We start from the raw sequence: 20468 nt of genomic DNA, 5'->3' as shown, positions 1-20468 counted from the left end.
AGGAACACTGCTAATATTTCTTACATCCTGGCAGACCAGGAAGCAGGGGACAAACAGGAAGTGGGAGCCCAGCTATTATAAGCTTCCAGGCCTGCCCACGGTGACTCACTTCTTCCAGTGAGACTCCATCCCATAAAGGTTCTTCAGCCTCCCAAAACAGTGCCATGAGTTCCGTTCAAGGGCCAAGTGTTCAAGCTGATGGAGGACATCTTACAACCAAATCTTACTTAAGGGGTAGTGGGGATGAGAGCGTGCTAGGGCAGAGCACTGGAGGGCAGGCTCAGTGATTAAGAGCACATTCTGTTCCTCTGGAGGACCCAAGTTCAATTCCCACTGGGTGCCTCACAACCACCTGTTAACTCCAGACCTGGGGGATCTGACGCCCTCTTCTGGCCCCTATAAGTACCTGCGCTCACATGTGCACAGCACACAGGTCCACACAACCATTTAAAAATCATTCTCAGCACGGAAGTTTCTAACCCCGGAGACAGTATGCAGGTGGTTACTTGAGCAGAATATTTTTTTAATATTATTTATTTATTATATATAAGTACAGTGTTGCTGTCTTCAGACACACCAGAAGAGGGCATCAGACCCCATTACAGATGGTTACGAGGTACCATGTGGTTGCTGGGATTTGAACTCAGAACCTTTGGAAGAGCAGTCAGGTTTTTTTTTTTTTTTTCCGGAGCTGGGGACCGAACCCAGGGCCTTGCGCTTGCTAGGCAAGCGCTCGCTCTGCCACTGAGCTAAATCCCCAACCCGCAGTCAGGGCTCTTAACCACTGAGCCATCTCTCCAGTCCACTTGAGCAGAATTGAGAAGCAGTGACCCATGCTTCTCAACCTTCCTAATAATGCGACTCTCATGGTGTGGTAACCCCCACAACCGTAAAATCACCTCATGTTGTGGTGACCCTCAACCATACAATTAATTTCATTGCTATCCATAGCTGTAGTTTTGCTGCTATTATGAATCATAATGTAAACATCTGATCTGTAGGATGTCTGATGTGTGACACCCTTTCCCTTTGCAGTGGGGACACAACCCATAGGTTGAGAACTGTTGCCATGAAGGAAGGATCATTTAAGGTGGGCCCTGAGGAAGTAGGTAGAGTTGATGAGGGATAAGGTGTCTGTAAAAATAGAAGGCTCAGTATGCAGAGGAGGGTGAGAGAGGATAATGGGGTTTGAAAATGGCAGCAACACACTAAATACATGTATGAAATTGTCAAAAGAATAACCAAAGAGAACATCTTTATGCTGGGCCTGATGGTGAGGTCTGTCATTCAGATACAAGGGAGGCAGGAGGATCATAAGTTCAAGGCCTGCTTGAGCTACAAAAGGAGTCTGGCAGCAGCCTGGCCAACTTCGTATGACCCTGTCTGAAAATGAAGAGAAAAAAAAAAGGATAGGGGATGTAACTCAGCAGGAGAACACAGGCCTAAAATCTAACAGTAAGGGGGGGGGGGTGGCTCAGTGGTAGAGCCCCTGCCTAGAATCCCCCAGTGAGGGGCTGGGGCGTGGCTCAGTGGTAGAGCCCCTGCCTAGAATCCCCCAGTGAGGGGCTGGGGGCGTGGCTCAGTGGTAGAGCACCTGCCTAGAATCCCCCAGTGAAGGGCTGGGAGCGTGGCTCAGTGGTAGAGCCCCTGCTTAGAATCCCCCAGTGAGGGGCTGGGGGCGTGGCTCAGTGGTAGAGCCCCTGCCTAGAATCCCCCAGTGAGGGGCTGGGGGTGTGACTCAGTGGTAGAGCACCTGCCTAGAATCCCCCAGTGAGGGGCTGGGGGCGTGGCTCAGTGGTAGAGCCCCTGCCTAGAATCCCCAGTGAGGGGCTGGGGGCGTGGCTCAGTGGTAGAGCCCCTGCCTAGAATCCCCCAATGAGGGGCTGGGGGCGTGGCTCAGTGGTAGAGCCCCTGCCTAGAATCCCCCAATGAGGGGCTGGGGGCGTGGCTCAGTGGTAGAGCCCCTGCCTAGAATCCCCCAGTGAGGGGCTGGGGACATGGCTTAACTTTACACAAAAAAGTTAGGAGTATCATTTAATGCAATTATGTGATGGTGTCATCATGACCTTTCATTTGGTACCTTCCTGACTGGCCCACCATCTTTAGGATAATACAAGATGATACCTTGTGAAGTGACTGGGTGAACTTCATTATATGCTGTAGGGAACCCAGCTAGAGCCAGCACTGTGACTTCCAACAATTGTCCTCTAACAAAATATACAGGCCCATTCTCCACTAAGCTTTGCACAGACCTTCTCACCTTATTGGTTGGAGCTGTGTCACATGACTGTGTATGAGCCCTCCCCTTCCCCCACAAATCCCTTTCAGCTGGACTGACTCTGAATGTTTCTAGCCTAGAAAGGGTGAGGATTCTTTGGCTGGTATGCACATCCAGGTGACAGAGAGTGACCACAGCCTGGGGTGGTTTTAGGACACACATAGCATGTGAGCCCCCGACCAAGATGGGTCACACTACAACCCATCTACCTCACTTGCTTCAATCCTCTGTAGAGTTTGTGCCTCTGCACAAGCTTGGAAGACAGCCTCGGAACCCTCGACCTGGTCAGAGAGGCCAGATATCCATTGGCCTTCTTTTTTGTCATAGCCAAGTCCTTCTGAATATGGAGTTCTGTGACAAGAAGAGTACATGCCAGGCTCTTCTGGGACCCTCCTGCCAGGCTGCTTCAGCCATCCAGCAGACCTAAGGAGCGGAAGTTCTGTTTTACTAATCAGAAGCAAAACAGGAAGGACTCAGGATACCCAGAAGGGGAGTGGATTATGGTTTAAATCCAAGAAGTTGAGTAAGAAGATCTGTTACTCTGAAAACCCAGCTAGGTGCCCAAGCTGCCCGGACTCCTGTCACTAGGAGCCTTTTGATAGCCAAGGCCACAACTGGAAAGCAGCATGCTGTTGCTTTGTGTCTGTCTGTCTGTGTTTGGTGTATGCTTGTGTGTGGCATATATGCATGCAGGTGCTTTACCAGGGCCACGCCCCCAGCCCCTCACTGGGGGATTCTAGGCAAGGGCTCTACCAATGAGCCACGCCCCCAGCCCCTCCCTGGGGGATTCTAGGCAGGGGCTCTACCACTGAGCCACGCCCCCAGCCCCTCACTGGGGGATTCTAGGCAGGTGCTCTACCACTGAGCCACGCCCCAGCCCCTCACTGGGGGATTCTAGGCAGAGGCTCTACCACTGAGCCACGCCCCCAGCCCCTCACTGGGGGATTCTAGGCAGGGCATCTACCATGGTGACACATGCCTGTCCAAGTAGTTAGAAGCCAGAGTTCCACATCCAGTCTCCACCTTATGTTTGAGACATGGTCTCTCATTGAACCTGGTGTTCTCTACTTCTACTAGTCTGGCTGCTAAGGATCCAATCTCCACCTCCCCAGATGACAGGCACGCACCGCCACGTTTGGCTTTTGATCTATGGCAGGGGATTTGAACTCAGGTCCTCAGTGTTTACACGGCAAGCACTCTACAATCCCAGTCTGTTGTTACCTTTAAGCACCACCTTAGAAAGCACATTTTTCTTACAGGCATGGTGGCAGCGACCTGAAATTTTAAGGGTTGGCAAACAGAAGCAAGAGGAGCATGAACCTGAGTCTACAAAAACCAAACAAAAGCCCATTTCATTTGAGTGCCCCATAGCAATGGGAAACCCCAAAACTGCCACCTGGATTGGACATACAGTTAAGGTCTCTGGTTCACACTGCCCTGTGCTGAGTCTTGGCATCACCGCTCTATTAAAGCCTTGCCAGCAAACTATGGTGAATACCATTGACAAGAGCATTTATGGTACTGGGCAGTGGTAGCATAGGCCTTAATCCCAGTACCCAGGAGACAGAGGTAGGTAGATCTCTGTGAGTTCCAGGACAGCCAGGGCTACACAGAGACCCCCTGGGGAAAGGGAAAATTATGGGAGAAAAGGTTAAAACTACCCAAAATATGACTAGATCTTTATCACTTTCCTCAGTGCACTGAGCTGAGGTCACTGCCGAGGTGCATTTTGGGAAAGATGGGCTAGCCCCAGGAAGCTTCCAGACAACCACACCTAGCAAGTGTGATTGTGGGCAAGACCTGCTCTGTCAGTGCTATCAACTTCTTAACTGTAAATTGGGCATAACGAGCCTGGGGATGTGCTCATGCCCAGGCTGCAGTGAGACTGTAATGACTTGACAAGGTGCCAAAGAGATGGCTTAGTGGGTAAAGTCCTTGCTGTGGAAGCATAAGGACCCAAGTTCAAACCCCAGGTCCCACATAAAAACATCCAGGAGTGGGGATGAGAACTTGTAATCCTAGTACTAGGCAGGCAGGAACAAAGGATCCCAGAGTTCATCGACCAGTCAGTCCAGCCTAACAGAAGCCAGATCCCAGTGAGAGACTTTACCTTTAACACATGGAGATGGCTCAGTAGGTAACAGTCCTTGCTATGGAAGCATGGGGACCTGAGTTCAAATCCCTAGCACCCATGTAAAAAGTTAAGCATGACTCCGTGCAACACGCTGCACACATAAGAAAGCAATGCAAGAGTGATTACTGCTCTTGTGGAGGACCTGGGTTCGGTTCCCAGCACCGCCGTGGCAACTCGCAACAGCCTGTAACTTCAGTTCTAGAACACCTTCTTCTGACCTCTGCAGGCTCCTGCAGGCTTCTGACCACCCAGGAACACAAGCATGAAATGAGCACATAACTGTTCTTTTTTAAAAAAAGAGATAAACAAGGAAGATGGTTCCTAAGTAACAATGCCCAAGGTGTACACACACACACACACACACACACACACACACACATACACACACACACACACACACACACACACACACACACACACAGTGCCTGGTTCCCTCTTAACGTCACAGAGAGAATGCTATATCAACAAGTGCTAGCTAACGCCAGTCCGCCTATACAGAGCCAATTCCGTACGCATGGAGTTCTGATCTGCTTTGAGGCGATGCTAAGTGCCGATCCCGCCTCTACCTTTGGAAGTCATTGGTCATTGAAGTGGGACATCCACGATTTCTAACAGCTTAAGAGCTGCAAACAGGTCAGGCTTGCTGGAGGAGGCAACTTCATCTAAATCAGGATCAGCTCCGCGTGGGAAGATGTCAGGAGGTGCTAGGGATGGGGGAAGGCACACCGCGGCTGGGTAAGAGCAGGAATGGGTGGGCATGGATAGATCAGGAGAAGGATGCAGGTGACGAGTGCACAGGGGGAGCCCCAGAGGAGTCTGGCTGCTTCCGGCCCAGCCCAGGTGATCTGTGCAGCTAGGTCGTGTGGAGACAAGGACAGTGAGCAAAGGCTTATGGGCTAGAAAGTGATGTCTTCAAGGTGCGGGCTGCCAGCTCACCACTAGTGCAAGCTCCAGCCTGGTACGACTGAGTCCATGGTACATTTGTGTATGTCCCTGAGTCCATACGCAAAGCCAACAACATGCGAATGCTGTGTTCTAGGCTGGGCACAAAAGAATAAAAGGAATTCTGTCCACTGAGCAGAATAGAAATATGGGGGCTGAGGAGATAGTAGTGGAGATGGGGCCTGACTCAGTGCTCAAAGTGCATGCCATGCAAACATGAGGACCCAAGTTCAGGTCCCCAGAACCCATATAAATGCTGGACGAGTGTGATAGCCCACCTGTAATCCCAGCCTTGGAGACAGAACAGGATCCCCAGAATAAGTCAACAGCCAAACTAGCCATATTGACAAGCTTTGGGTTTGATGGAGAGGCCCTACCTCAATGAATAAGGTAGAAAAGCAAGACAGCAAGCTTGGGGCCCATATGCTCTTTCACATACATGCATACACACATACAGTACATACACGCGCCACATGCATATATCATGTACACACCATGTACACTATATATATGTGCATACACACATGCATATACCACATACACATGCTCACATGCACACACCATGCACACAATGTACACACCACACACACTATACACGTGTGCATACACACATGCACGTACCACATGCACATGCATACACCATGCACACATTGTACACATGTGCACATACCATACACATGTGCACACACACGTGCCACATGCATATACAATGTACACACCATGCACGCTATACACATGTGCATGCACACATGCATATACCACATACACATGTTCACATGCATACACCATGCACACATCATACACATGTGCACACACATTTGCACATTGTCCATCAAAACAGACAAACAAATGGTCTCTGCCTATGGTGGAAGGTAACACCCCACAGACTTGACATGGATTCCCATAGAAGGGATGTTCGGGTGGATGCCAATTCCAGGGGTTAATGATCTCTGCTGTGCTCAAGTTCTTGCATGCGTCTGGAGAGATAACTCCATTGGTAAAGCACACGAAGACCTGAATTTGATCACTAGAACCTAATTTAAAAAGAAAAGCCGGTTCCTAGACCTGTCTGACCCATTCAATGAGAGATCACACAAATGAGGGACCCTGGCTCCAACAAGGTGGGCGACACATAAAGACTGGCGCCCTCCATGTCACAGAGGAACACACATACCCATGCATGCACTTTGTTGCTGTGAAGAGACACCGTGACCACAGCAACTCTGATAAAGGAAACGCATTTGATCGGGGCTGGCTTACATTCTCAGAGGTTTAGCCCGTTGTCTCCATGGCGGGAAGCATGGAGAAGTGCAGGCAGACATGGTGCTGGAGAGGTAGCTGAGGTACCCACAGATCAGCAGGCAGCAGGGAGAGAAAGACACTGCGCCTGCCTTGAGCATTTGAAACGCCCAAAGCCCACCCCCAGTGACACACTTCCTCCATCAAGACCACACCTCCTCCAACAGGCCACACCTCCTCATCCCTGTCAAGTAGTGCCACTCCCTAATGACAAAGCATTCAAGTCAGCGAGCCTCTGGAAGCTATTCTTATTCAAACTACCACATGCATGTACCTGCACACATGGAGCACATGTGCATGTGCTTAGAAAAATTACCACCTCAGACTCAGCCTGGCCTTTTGCTTCAGACTTACATTCCTTACCTGGCATGGTAGTTCAGTCATATTTCCGTCAAATACTCAACATAAGCAGGCAGCGAGGAGAGGGGTATTTTCCTTGTGGATTCAGTAGTCTTGATCCATCATGGTGGGAGGGCGTGGCAAAAACAGCTCATTTCGTGGATGTAGGAGCAGGTGGTGAGGCTGCTGACATCATGGTGGACCAGGAAAAAGAGGGGAGCTCTTAACAGGAAGGGACTAAAGCGAGATACAACTTCCAAGGACACGACCCCCATCTACCCTCTCCACCCAGACCCACCTTCTGCAGCTCTGTCAGGTCACAATCTATTCAAATTGTGTGTGTGTGTGTGTGTGTGTGTGTGTGTGTGTGTGTGTGTGTGTTATGTGTATGTTATGCATACACCACTGCATGCATGTGGAAGTCAGAGGGTCAGAAGACAGCTTACGGGAGTCACTTTTTTCCTTCTATCATGTGGACTCCAGGATCAAATTCAGATCATCGGGCTTGGTGGCAAGTGCCTTTACCTACTGAGCCATGTCACTGTCCCTCTATTCAGATTTTCAGTCCATCAGTGGGTTGAGTCATTGATAAAGTCAGAGCCCTTGTGACCTACTCCTTTCCAATATGCCATCACAGACGCACCTAGACGCACGTTACCAATCTCTTAAGTGCCTCTTGGTCCAGTCATTTTCACCTTAAGGTTGACTGTCACACCTGCCATTCTAACCATACCATGTGTCCTACCTGTCTCCCACATACCCTATTAGAAAACATATGAGATGGGCTCATTTCCTTCTGAGACAGGGTCTCCTGTCCTCCAAGTTGGCCTCTAAGTAGCTAAGTAGGTAAAGATGGCCTTGAGTTTATAATCCTCCTGCCTCCCCCTCCCAAGGGCTGAAATTACACACACCCAGTGCCACATCCAGTTTCTGAAATCGTTTTAAAATCTGTAACCGCTCTCGACGCTCTGCGTGCAGATGCTACAGCTCCTCTCCCTCTCTCACCCTTCAGTGTGTGCCTCAGGGACCCTGTGTCTGGCTAGGTCATAGAGAATAGTCTCCCTGGTGCTCTTCACCCCTTGGAGCCTTTGCTTGGTAGGAAACCAGCCGCCATGTTGTGAGGACACTCAGTCCTCAAGAGGTTGAGGCAGGAGGATCACAGGTTCAGGGCCAGCCTAGGCTCCATGGCAAGACTGCGTCTCCAAAGAGAAGAGAGAAAGGATCAACTGACTTGATGTGAAACTCAGGGTCTCTGTTGAACACCGTTTGTTCTGGCATTTCTCAGCTTTTCGGTCTTTGTCACTCTGCCAAAAGGCCCCGGTTGACAATGGTTTCTCTTTCCTTCCCCTCTTACAGGGAGGAATATTTTCTGTTACTACACGGTAGAGCTAAGACCCACATGGGGACTGGGATGTTCCTAGATGCTTGTCTAGCATGTGCGAGACCCCGTGTCCCATCCCCAACATAGCCAGCATTCAGGAGATGGAGGCAGGAGGAGGTGGAGGGGAGGAGGAGGATCAGGAGTTCAAGGTCATTGTTGGTAACGTGGAGTAGGAAAGCAGCCTGGACTACATAATACCCTTTCTAGGACAAAAACAAGACACAGGAGCCAAAGAGGAGAGCTGCCGGGATAGAGGTGGGGCCTCACTCACCCCCTTCAGCAGCAACTACTGAGAATATAAGACACGCTGGAGAGAGAGTTCGGTGGCTAAAACACTTGCTGCTCTTCCAGAGAATCCAAGTTCAATTCCCAGCACCCACGCTGGGCAGCTCACAACTGCCTGTGACGGCTCCAGCAGGTTTCTCCAAAGACTTTTAAGGCCACTTGCTGCCGTACCTGATGGTTTGTGTTTAATATCTGGAATCCACGTGGGTGGAAATAGAGAACCAGCTCCCACAGGTTGTCCTCTGAGCCTTACACAGGCACTGTGGTATGCATGCCCACAGACACAGACACACACAAATACGAAGAAGTAAGTTTTTAAAACATAGTTGAGAACTAAACATAGTAGCACAACAACCGTCATCCCAGCGCCCAAGAGACTAAAGCAGGAGTTTAAGGCCAGCCTGGTCTACAGAGACAGACTAGCCTGGTCTATAGAGACAGACTAGCCTGGTCTACAGAGACAGACTAGCCTGGTCTACAGAGACAGACTAGCCTGGTCTACAGAGACAGACTAGCCTGGTCTACAGAGACAGACTAGCCTGGTCTACAGAGTGAGTTGAACAATGCCAGCATGGGCTACATCATGGGACCCTGTCTCAAACAAGAATCTAAGAGAGGAGGCTGGAGAGATGGCTCAGGAGTTAAGAGCACTTGTTCCTCTTGCAGAGGACCTGAGTTCTGTTGCCTACAACCACAAAGCAGCTCACAGCTGCTGCTCCAGGGCATCTGAAGCCCTCTTCTGGCCTCCATACTCATGTGCACATACATACATATGCATACACATAACTAAGCGTGTGTGTGTGTGTGTGTGTGTTTGTGTGTGTGTGTATTCCAAGAGAGAAGGAAAACAAATGTGCACGTCTGCTCTGGGTATTACATCCTGAAGAGGTGGAAGGAGGATCATGTGGAGCCTATACATCCCCATTCCCAGCAGTTTGATTCACAAAAACCAGAACAGGGAAGAAACCCAAGATCCGCCCAGCAGGTGACTGTGTAAGCATTTTATACATAGCCATGATGCAACACCATCCAGCCTTCAAGAAGGACGTGCTGACAGCTGCCACAGCCTGGATGAGCCTTTAGAACTTGATGCTGAGGGACATCGGCCAGTGGGGGAGGGGGGAGAGTTTAGCAGTCTATGTGACTCTTGCGAAGATCTCAGAGCAATTCAATTCATAGAGGCAAATTAGGCAGACATGGCATCCCAGGCACTTAGGAGGTGACAGAAGGGAATGAAGGTCATCCTTAGCTAACATCGTGAATTGGAGGCTAGCCTGGGCTACATCAGACCCTGCCTCAAAAAATCATCATAGAGGGGTCGGAGCAGGTAAGAGTACTTACTGTAACTGGCTGGCATGGGGGCATATGCCTTTAATCCTAGCACCTGCAAGTGGATCTCTGTGAGTCCCAGGACAGCCAGGGCTACATAGTGACACCCTGTCTCCAGGAGGCGAGGGTTGGAGGGTGGGGGAGGACTGCTCCTACAGAGGAACTGAATTCGGTTCCGACTCATATAACTGTGACTCCAGCTTGGGGAATCTGATGCCCTCTTCTGGTCTCTGTGGATACGTACACTCACAAACCTGTGTGTGTCCATTAAATCTTTACAAAAGAAATACTAAAAATAGTAATAGGGACAGTGTATGAGGGCCCAGGAGCTGGAGGAGGGGCACAGAGTTAGTGCTTAAGGGTGTCGGGTTTCAGTTCTGCAAGATGAAGGAGTTCTGGAGACAGGTGGCCTTCCCGGTTACACAACGGTGGCAGTCCCTTCTGCCACAGAACTGTGCAGAGAATTAGGATGGCAAGGTGTATATTCTACATGCATTACCACAATTTAGAAAATGTTTTTAAAAGGCCTGACATCAGGCTGGAGAGACGGCTCAGTGGTTAAGAGCACTGACTGTTCTTCCAGAGGTCCTGAGTTCAATTCCCAGCAACCACATGGTGGCTCACAACCATCTGTAATGAGATCTGGTGCCTTCTTCTGGCCTGCAGGAATACATGCAGGCAAAAAGCTGTATGATGTATACATAATAAATAAATACATGTTTTAAAAAATGGATAACCTATATCCATAAACACATAGATTCATGGATGGGTGGGAAATTAAGTCCATACCTGTTGACTATAGGTACAGTTTTGTTTTGTTTTTTTTAATGTAGCCCAGGCTACTCTCAATTCAGAGTGTTGCTGCAGATGACCTTGGACTTCTAATCTTCCTGATTCTACCTTCCAAGTGCTGGGATCACAGGGGTGCAGCACCACACTTAGTTTATGGGGTAATAGAGATAGCATTCAAGGCTTTATCATGCTAAGCAAGCACTCTGCCAACTGAGTACATTGCCAGCCGTGGTGTGTGTGTGTGTGCACGTGTGCGTGTGTGTGTGTGTGTGTGTGTGGTGTGTGTGCATGTGGTATGTGTGTGGTATGTGTGCGTGTGGTGTGTGTGTGTTAAAGGTTGATTGCCAGCTGCCAGGGTTTTGGGGTAGCGTGGGGGTAGCATGGCGTGAGGTCTTGACCAGTGCATGGATACATTCAGAAATCATTTTTTAGGAAGCAAAATTGGGGGGGTTAATAAAGACTTTTAGCATTTATATGTATCCTTTGAGGACTTCATACATGTGTACGGTGTGTCCTAACCATACGCACTCTATTCATCCACCCCTGCTTGCCCTACTCTCCCCTTCTCAGTACCAGCCCCTCCCCCAACTTCATGTCCTGTATTATTTATTTTTTATTGTATCCCACTTAAATAACAAAAGAAAAATAATTACACAAGCTATGGATGGGGACTCATGCTAGGAAGGAAGTGAAGAAGAGAGAAAGTAAAGAAGAGAAAATACTTGTTGCCCACAGCAAGGAGCACTGTCTTCGGCCTGGTACTAAACACTAGTGTGGCATCTGACTTGTCCTCCTGGCCACCTCTCCACTCACATTCTCTGCCTCTGGCATCTGGATGTTGGTGCTAGAAGATGAACTATGTGGCTCCTCTCTGAGGACCACTAGCCACCCAGAGAAAGCCCAGGAGACAGAACCAAGAACAGGGAGCTAGAGAAGTGGCTCATGGTGAAAAGCACTTGTTGCTCTTACAGAGAACCCCAGTTTGGCTCCCAACACCCATGTCAGATAACACAGCTCCTGTAACCTTGGCTCTGCAGGATCCATTGTTCTCCTCAGACTTCCATGTGCACTTGAACTCAAGTGCACAGACAGATAGACAGACACACTTAAACACATATTTTAAAAGATCTTTGCAGAAAAAGAACTGAGAACCACAGCTTCCTCCCAGGGAGCATCCCACCTTTCCTGGTAAAACGTAGCTGTCACACAGGGCGGCTCAGAGAACAAGACATGGAGATCATAGACTTCCTCTGGCCTCGGATTCCTGAATCTAGGCACTCTCCCAGGGATCTGGGTGACACTGGGCATGACCAAGGATTTCCCACCAACCTAAAGTTCCTCGATGGGTGCCTCCAATGACCAGAAGGGTGCAGGCTTCAGGAAGGGGCACCGCCCCCACCACACCTTGACTAACTCTCCATCCGTGGTGTTTTGTTGTTTTGATTTGGACTTCGTGATACAGTATAGCCCCGGCTTTGCTTTGAACTCACAGAAGTCCTCCTGCCTCAGCTTCCCAAGCAGCGGGATGACAAGCATGCACTGTCACACTGGATTTTATATGGTACTAGGGATAGAACCCAGCGCCTTGTGCATGCTAGGTAAACATTGCGACTGAACTTTGTCTCTGACCCCTTAGGGTGTGTGTATGTGAGCATGTGAACACTCATGCAGAAGCCAGAAGTTAACTGTGGCTGCTGTTCTAGGCTGTCTGCCTTGGTCTTTGGGATGGGATCTCTCACTATTTTAAAGTTCACCAAATAGCCTAGGCTAGCTGGCCAGGCAGCAAACCCCAAGCTTCCCTTTCCCTGCTAACCTGCTAGGATTCCATTCAAAATGACGCAACCAAGCCTTTTCACACGCATGGACTATGGGAATCGAACTAGGGTCCTTGCGTTTATGAGGTCAGTTTAGATCTCACCAGGTGCAGTCGGGTGGAGAGGTAGTGCTTAAAAAGCTTGAAACATTTAAATCTAAAATCCAGGATAGGGTGTGGTGCCTCAGAAAGGAGTGAGCCGCCTACCCACATGTGCTTGCAAATGGAGGTTACCCAGAATTCCTTGCACTCCCACCCCTTTACCGGGTCTCCTATTGCCCTCCATCAGAATGGTGCCAGGAAGTCCCTCCCCTTTTCCTGAGACCCGGTCTTGCTGTTCGGTTCAAATTGGATATTCGCCTGCAGCAGACTCTTGAGTGCTGAGGCTCTAGGTTTATATCGCCACGTGCAACCTTCCGTGGCGTGTGGCTGTGTGTGGTGCGAGCGAGGTGCGTGGTACATGCACGTGTGAAACTGCAGGTGCCGTGCCTTCACACTCTTGCAGAAAGCGTCTCAGGACATCGGGCGTCTTCTATCAGTCTGTCTTAGTGGCCTGATAGGATCTTCCACTTAACAGCAAGCTCCTGGTATCTGCCAGCCTTAGTCCCTCAGTGCCAGGGTTATAGGCACGCATAACTATGGCTGGCTTTTTACATGGGTGCAGTTATTCAATCTCAGATCCTTAGGCTCACAGATTGAGCACTCCTGCCTACTAAGCCTTAGCCTCCTGTGGTTTCAACGGGGACCTTGTGATAAACTGGGCCGCTAATTAAATGAGCACTTATAATGTCTCTTCCTTATCGGGTCCATACATTTCTGAGATGGCTTTCCGACTGATATTGGCCTCCAATTCACCCTACCAGTCTGCCTTTCTGGCTGCAGGTGTGTTTCTGAAACAGGGCTTGGCCTAGCCATGGCTTGGGGACTTGTGGCCCAGGATGCCCTCGGGAGAGGCCCTAGTGAGGGGCCTCTTTCTGCTGGTTGAAGAAGCAGAGAGTAAACAGATCGAATTTCCAGAGGCACTCGGGCCATCCAGCCAGACGGCCACACTGATTGAAGATTGGAATGTTCTCAGAGGTGACTCAGCGCCTGGGCCCCTGACCCGGGCAGCCACGGGCCTTGGCTTTGCCGGGTTGTTGGCTCCAGCCAGGCCCAAAGGAAACAGCCGTAGAATTTTGAAGACCAACTGACTTGAGTGACTGCACGTCAATTACCTAAGGGTGATCGAGCGACTTTAGTGTGGCCTGCTGCAGGCTCAGGGATCTTCCAAGTTCATTGCGAAGCAGGCAACAGGGAGAGAGTGGATATGAGACATTTGTGCCTGGCCTGGGGGCTGAGGCAGGAGGATCTCAAGTTGCAAACCAGCCTGGGCTACATAGGAAGAAATAAGAGGGAGGAGCTAAAGGGGAAAGGAGGGGCTATGGAGGGAGGAGGAAGATGAAAGCAGGAGAGAGGGAAGGAGAGGAGGTAAAGGCTTTTCAGACAGTCCACAGCAGGTAAACAGGCCGAAAAGGCAAATGTAAACAGCCCAGCTGGGCCCGGAGGAACCCTGGGATCGAAGAGGGAGAGTGGATGGTTCAAGGCCCCAGAAGGCTGCTCCGGAGCTGTCACCCACTGGAGAGAAGTCCCTTAGGGAACCGAGAACAGTTACCACCTGCAAGAAGGCTAGAGATGGGGCGGGAGACCTGTGGTTTCCAGAAAGGCTCTGGGCAGCTAGCTAGAGGACCAATCACAGCCCAGAGGCAGGACATCGAAGTCATCGGCTGTGGAGTGAGGAGGTCACGGGGGAATCTAACTGGGTGGGAAAAAAGCCACCCAGCTGGCAGTGGCTTTGGGCGTGTGTCCTGAGGCAGAGATGTGTGTAGATAAAAGGACAACCTTGTTTTTTTAGAGTGGAGGAAACCTGAGCCTCAAGGAGTGGCTCAGTGGCTAAGAGTGCTTACTGCTAATGCAAAGGACCCTCCTTGGGTTCCCAGCACCCATGTTGGGCGGCTCACAACTGCCTGTGACTCCAGCTTTAGGGGACCCACACACAAACTCACAATTAAAAATAAAATAAATCTTTTTCTTTTCTAAATAGCTCAGGGCACTGGCTGCTCTTTGACAGGGCTCCCGTTCTGGTCCCAGCACCCACATTAGCAATTCAGAGCCATCCATACCTCCAGCTCCAGGAAAGCTGATGTCCTCTTCCGACATCCTTGGGCACCAGACATATATGGGGTACACGTACACATGCAGACAAAACACTCAAACACATCAAATAAATGTCTCTAAATAAACTTTTTTATTTAGAGAAAACTTGAACCTGGAAAGGGGAAGAGACCAGGTGTAAGGTGACAGTCGGCAAAGGAAGTGATCCTTTAAAACGAGGCACAGGGTTGCAGGGGTTTGAGAGGAGCCCTCGGTTGACATCTATATTGTAGAAATGAAAAGGGCTAAGCCAAGTATGGTGGCACATGCCTTCATCCCAGCACTTGGGAGGCAGAGGCAAGTGGAATCTCTGAGTTCAAGGCCAGCCTGGTCTACAGAGTCAGTTGCAGGATAGCCAGGGCTACCTGTCTGAGGGTTAGGGTAGGCGCTTAGAGGGCTGAATGGATAGGGAATGGGGTTGAGTATGAGGGAGGAAATGTCTAGGCTAAAAGAGTAGTGAAGGTCGTTTAATGATGGGACAGACACAGGGGCCACAACAGACAGACAGCTCAAAGAACTGGCCATCAGCCAAACGGAGTTTGAGTGGCACTGACCTAGAGAACACCGCACTACGGTTACTAGGCAACCGGTCAACAGCTTCAGGCAACACCCGAGCTGAGCCCTCCAGGGAATGTCATTTGCAGTTAATAGTGTCTAGGATGTGGGGAGATGGCCAGAGGACCACAGATTGCTTAACAGCCAGGGTTGACTTCCAGTGTGCTTCTTACCTTCCTCTGTTGACAGAAAGTTGGGCATCCTTGGTGGGTGACTGGACTGTGTGCAGAACAAAGAGCATGGGGAATTCATTGGGTCTCCAGTCCCATCATGGGACGGAGAAGGTGAGCACCTTGAACTCAGCGAGGACAAGGCAAAGAAAGAAAAGGAACAGATGCAAGCTGGGGTAGTGTGACTTTCACCTAGAATCCTCCAGGGGGTGTCACTTGGTGGTAGACCACCTATCTAGAATCCCCAACTGAGGGCCAGGGGGCGTGGCTCAGCATAAGAGTGCTTACCTAGACTCCTTCTCCCAACCCCCAGGAGGGGTTAGTAGTATGGCTCAGTGGTAGAGCCCCTGCCTAGAATCCTCCAGTGAGGGGCTGGGGGCGTGGCTCAGTGGTAGAGCCCCTGCCTAGAATCCCCCAGTGAGGGGCTGGGGGCGTGGCTCAGTGGTAGAGCCCCTGCCCAGAATCCCCCAGCGAGGGCCTGGGGGCGTGGCTCAGTGGTAGAGCCCCTGCCTAGAATCCCCCAGTGAGGGCCTGGGGGCGTGGCTCAGTGGTAGAGCACCTGCCTAGAATCCCAGTGAAAACCTATATGCACATCTCAGATATAGAGTACTGACTTAGCATACAAGGCCCTGGGTTTTATCCCTAGCACTTCCAAAAAGAAAAACTAGGTATTCTAGAGCATACTTGTTACCCCATGACTAAGGAGGATGAACCGGAAGGATAAGGAGTTGAAGGCTGGAAGAAGATTGCAGTTGCTGCTTCTAGACTGGCCTAGAATTCACAGTGTAACCCTGTCTGGTCTCAGACGTACAGCAGTCCTCTGAGGGGCTGAGATGTCAGGTGTGCTCTTCCTGATACTCTGCCAGGCTGGCACTGTGTAAGTACTGAGGGAATTCTTCACAGACAATATGAACTGACTTTCCCTCACATTGTGACGCATGATCAGACCAAACCCTGACCCCTGCTGTCCTCCAGTCCTAATACAGATAGCTTCAGACCATGGAGTCGCATGTGAGGAAAAGGAGGTGGCTGCTGACTGAGGTGACACTGATGGACAGAAAGTGTCTAAGGAGGGAAGAAGGGTGGGACGAATAGCATCGGAAGTCATGGAGCTTCTAGATAGGCGGGTGGGCTCAGTCCATTATGTGCTTGCTGTGTGAGTGCGAGGACCTGAGTTTGGTCACCAGAGCTCCCACTTCAAAAGCTGGGTGAACTGTCACATACTTGTAACCTCAACATAGGGACGTGGAGATCGGGAGCTCAGGACTCACTCACTGGCCCGTTAGGCATGTGGAGTCTCAAAAGTTGTCCACACATGCAACGTGGCACACCTACATGCATGATACATACGTGAAAGGGGCTGAAGCAATGGAATTGCTGCGACCTCCAGGCTCTCTTGGGTCTGTGTGCAACCGTGAAGACCTGAGTTTAGATCCTTGTACCTAATCATGTCTGGTATGGCCCTTGCCTGAAATGCCATGTGGCGTGGGTTGCGGGTACAGAGACGGGAGGTTGCTGGAGCTTGCTGGCTTCCAACTTAACTAAAATAACGTGAGCAGGATGGAGAGATGGCTCAGTGGTTAAGAGCACTGACTGCTCTCCCGGAGGTCCTGAGTTCAAATCCCAGCAACCACGTGGTGGCTCACAACCATCTGTAATGGGATCCGATGCCCTCTTCTGGTGTGTCTGAAGACAGCTGCAGTGCACTCATATAAATAAAAATAAATAAATTTTTTAAAAGATTTAAAATAGTGCGTACTCCAAGTTCCAGAGAGACCCTGTCACAGAGGAATAATGTGACTGATGGAGGAAAACACCCAACATCCTCCCTTGGCCTCTCATACATACAGGCGCATGCATCAGGACATGTGTGTGTGTGTGTGTGTGTGTCTGTGTGTGTGTGTCTGTGTCTATGTCTGTGTGTGTCTGTGTGTGTGTGTCTGTCTGTGTCTGTGTCTGTGTGTGTGGTGTGTCTGTGTCTGTGTGTCCCACACATGCATACACAAATAATAAAGAGGAGACAGATCTGAATTTCTAGATCAGGGTTCCCAACCTTCCTAAGGTTGCAACCCTTTAATACAGTTCCTCTTGTCGTGACTCCCCCCACCATAAAATTATTTCCTTGCTACTTCATAACTAGCTGCTGTCGTGAATCGTAATATAAATATCTGATATGCAGGATATCTGATATGCCACCCCGCAGGTTGAGAACTGCTGCCCTAGTTGGGTCAGGTGAGTGAAGCTCACAGGGCCCTTGGTGACCAGTGAGAGCAATAGGTCCCTCTGTCCCCTCCTCTGTCCCCTGGCCCTCTCTGAGCCAGTATGCTCATTGAATTGAGATGGACATCCAACAGCTGGCTGGCCCCCCGGGACATGTCACTTCAACGGCTTATTTATTTATACCTCATGTCCACAGAGGCCCTGGTTGCTGTCCGCTGGTTGTTTATGCCCTCTAGACCAATGTGTCCGGTCTATTTCTGGAGTGTCCCTACCGCCTTGAGGGTGGCTGGAATAAGCGTCTTGCCCATTTCCTGAATACAGGCTCTCGGGGCAGTCAGGAGGTCCCATCTTTCCCAGCATGCACCTGTCTCAACCATCCGGAAACTGAGAGCTTCGAGTTTCTCTTTGAGGATGTGGGACCCCGATGCAGGAACCCCACAAGAGTACTGATAGCCACTTACAAGGCGATGGTTTGCTGTTTTTCTTTGAGGCCCTTATATATTGTGTTTTTCTAGATAAGAATTACAAGTTGACTGGGCAGTGGTGATGCTCACCTTTAATCCCAGCGCTTGGGAGGCAGAAGCAGGCAGATCTCTCTGAATTTGAGGCCAGCCTGGTCTACAAAGTGAGTTCCAGGATAGCCAAGGCTGTACTGAGAAACTCTGTCTCAAAACAACAACCAAAAAAAAAAAGAAAAAAGAAAAAAGAAAAAAATGTTCTGTATTGGCTATGGAACAGATATGGACAAAGATGTCCCCGAGAAACCAAAGAGAGCTGGCGAGACGGCTCAGTAGGTGAAAATAACTACGGCCAAGTCTAATGACCTGAGTTCTAGCCATAGAACTTACATGGTGGGAAGAGAGGACCTGCCCCTGCCAGTTGGCTTCTGGCATCCACACATGCATTACTGTCTGCTCACAGCACAGACACAAAGAAATGAAAAAAGGAAGGGGCTAGAGGGGGAATTGAATGTGTGCTGGGGCCTAAACAGGAAATTAACCAGACAAAAAGTGTATACCCACACACACCAGCCCTAAACAGGCACTTTCTTGGAAATCGGTTTTGTTTGTTGGTCACTTGGCTTCAGTATTTATGGATGTGTCTGAATGTGCCTGTGTGAGTTTATGTGTGTCACATGGAGGTCAGAGGTAGTCGGCTCTGCTAGAACTAGACCTACCAGCAGTGGTGAGCCCCTTGATACGGGTGCTTAGACTCAAACTCAAGTGCTCTGTAAGAGCAGTAAGTGCGTTCACCTCAGAGCCATCTCTTTAGCCTCTTGAAGATCAGGTTTGTGATACGTCATTTACACAGAGCAAGAGATGCTCTTTTAGCCAGTTGTGGTGGTACACATCTGTAATTCCAGCCATTTGTGGGTAGAGGATTTGGAATCGCAGGTCAGCATTGCTAACGTAAATGATGAATGAGTTGGGGGCTAGCCTAGGCTACTAGAGACTGTCTCAAAAGAAAAAGAGTCACCCGTTTTCGTGGATAGTTCTTTGGGGCTAGGGGTGTGGCTCAACGGTAGAGTACCTGCCTAGAATCCCCTGGGGAGGGTCTGGGGGCGTGGCTCAGTGGTAAAGCACCTGCCTAGAATCCTCCAGTGAGGGGCTGGGGGTGTGGCTCAGTGGTAGAGCCCCTGCCTAGAATCCCCCAGTGAGGGACTGGGGGCGTGGCTCAGTGGTAGAGCCCCTGCCTAGAATCCCCCAGTGAGGGGCTGGGGGCGTGGCTCAGTGGTAGAGCCTCTGCCTAGACTCCCCCAGTGAGGAGCTGGGGGCGTGGCTCAGTGGTAGAGCACCTACCTAGAATCCCCTGGGGAGGGTCTGGGGGCGTGGCTTAGTGGTAGAGCCCCTGCCTAGAATCCCCTGGGGAGGGGCTGGGGGCGTGGCTCAGTGGTAGAGCCCCTACCTAGAATCCCCCAATGAGGGGGCTGGGAGCGTGGCTCAACAGGGGACCTTCCCTTGTTGTCCTTGACCGGTTATCCTTGTGTTTTTTTCCTCAGGTGCAAGTTTTTCAGTCTGACAGAGACCCCTGAGGACTACACCATCATTGTAGATGAGGAGGGCTTCCTTGGTAAGTGTCTCTCCTCCCAAGTTGGGTCACCTCCCTCCCTCCTTATTCTTGTTTTCTATTTTCTTTGTTGTTTTAAAAACAACCCCCCCAATTCAGGTTTTTATAAGTGTTTCTTTGAGGGGTTGGGGGAGTTGTTTTTTGGTTTTTGGGGTTTTTCTTTGGGTTTTTTTGTTTGGTTGTTTTTTTGTGGGTGGTCACAGTGGGGGGGGGTTGGTTGGTTGGGTTTATTTGTTTGTTTTTGAGATTTAGAGTTGTTGTTGTTGGTGGTGGTGGTGGTGATAGTCTCCTTTTACTTTTTACATTCATTGCTTTATTTTGTGTGCACACGCACGCCAGATCATGGGTGCAAAGGTCAGAGGGCAACCTGTGGAAGTCAATTCTATCTTCTGTCTTGTGGGTTCCAGGGCTTACACTCATGTGGGCAGGCTTGGTGCAAGCACATGTATCTACTGAGCCATCCGCTGTTCTGGGAGCCTGGGGGGCTGAGATAGGGGGTCTCCCGATGTAGCCCAGGCTAACCTCAAACTTATGAGGCTCCTGCTGCAGCCTCCCAAATGCTGGGATTATAAGAATATGACATCATGCCTGACTTTTTTTTTTTATCTTTCTTTTTAATTGTTTTTCATACAAAAAATCTTTTTATTTAGCTAATGTATATGTGTACATGCCTA

At 50.0% G+C, this 20468-nt stretch overlaps 1 protein-coding gene across 1 annotated transcript in view; it reads left to right on the top strand.

The window, feature by feature from the left end:
• Castor2 (cytosolic arginine sensor for mTORC1 subunit 2) overlaps positions 1–20468 on the top strand; it is a 42935-nt gene that overhangs the window by 6049 nt on the left and 16418 nt on the right. Inside the window, 1 exon segment of the mRNA NM_001100561.2 lies at positions 19727–19797. Coding sequence (NP_001094031.1) covers positions 19727–19797 — 71 coding nt within the window.

This window comes from Rattus norvegicus, chromosome 12, assembly GCF_021556685.1.
Source record: "Rattus norvegicus strain SHRSP/BbbUtx chromosome 12, alternate assembly SHRSP_T2T, whole genome shotgun sequence".
In the NCBI taxonomy this organism is placed as follows: domain Eukaryota; kingdom Metazoa; phylum Chordata; class Mammalia; order Rodentia; family Muridae; genus Rattus; species Rattus norvegicus.
The sequence above is the reverse complement of the archived record's forward strand: the minus strand, read 5'-3'. Positions and strand labels throughout refer to the sequence as shown.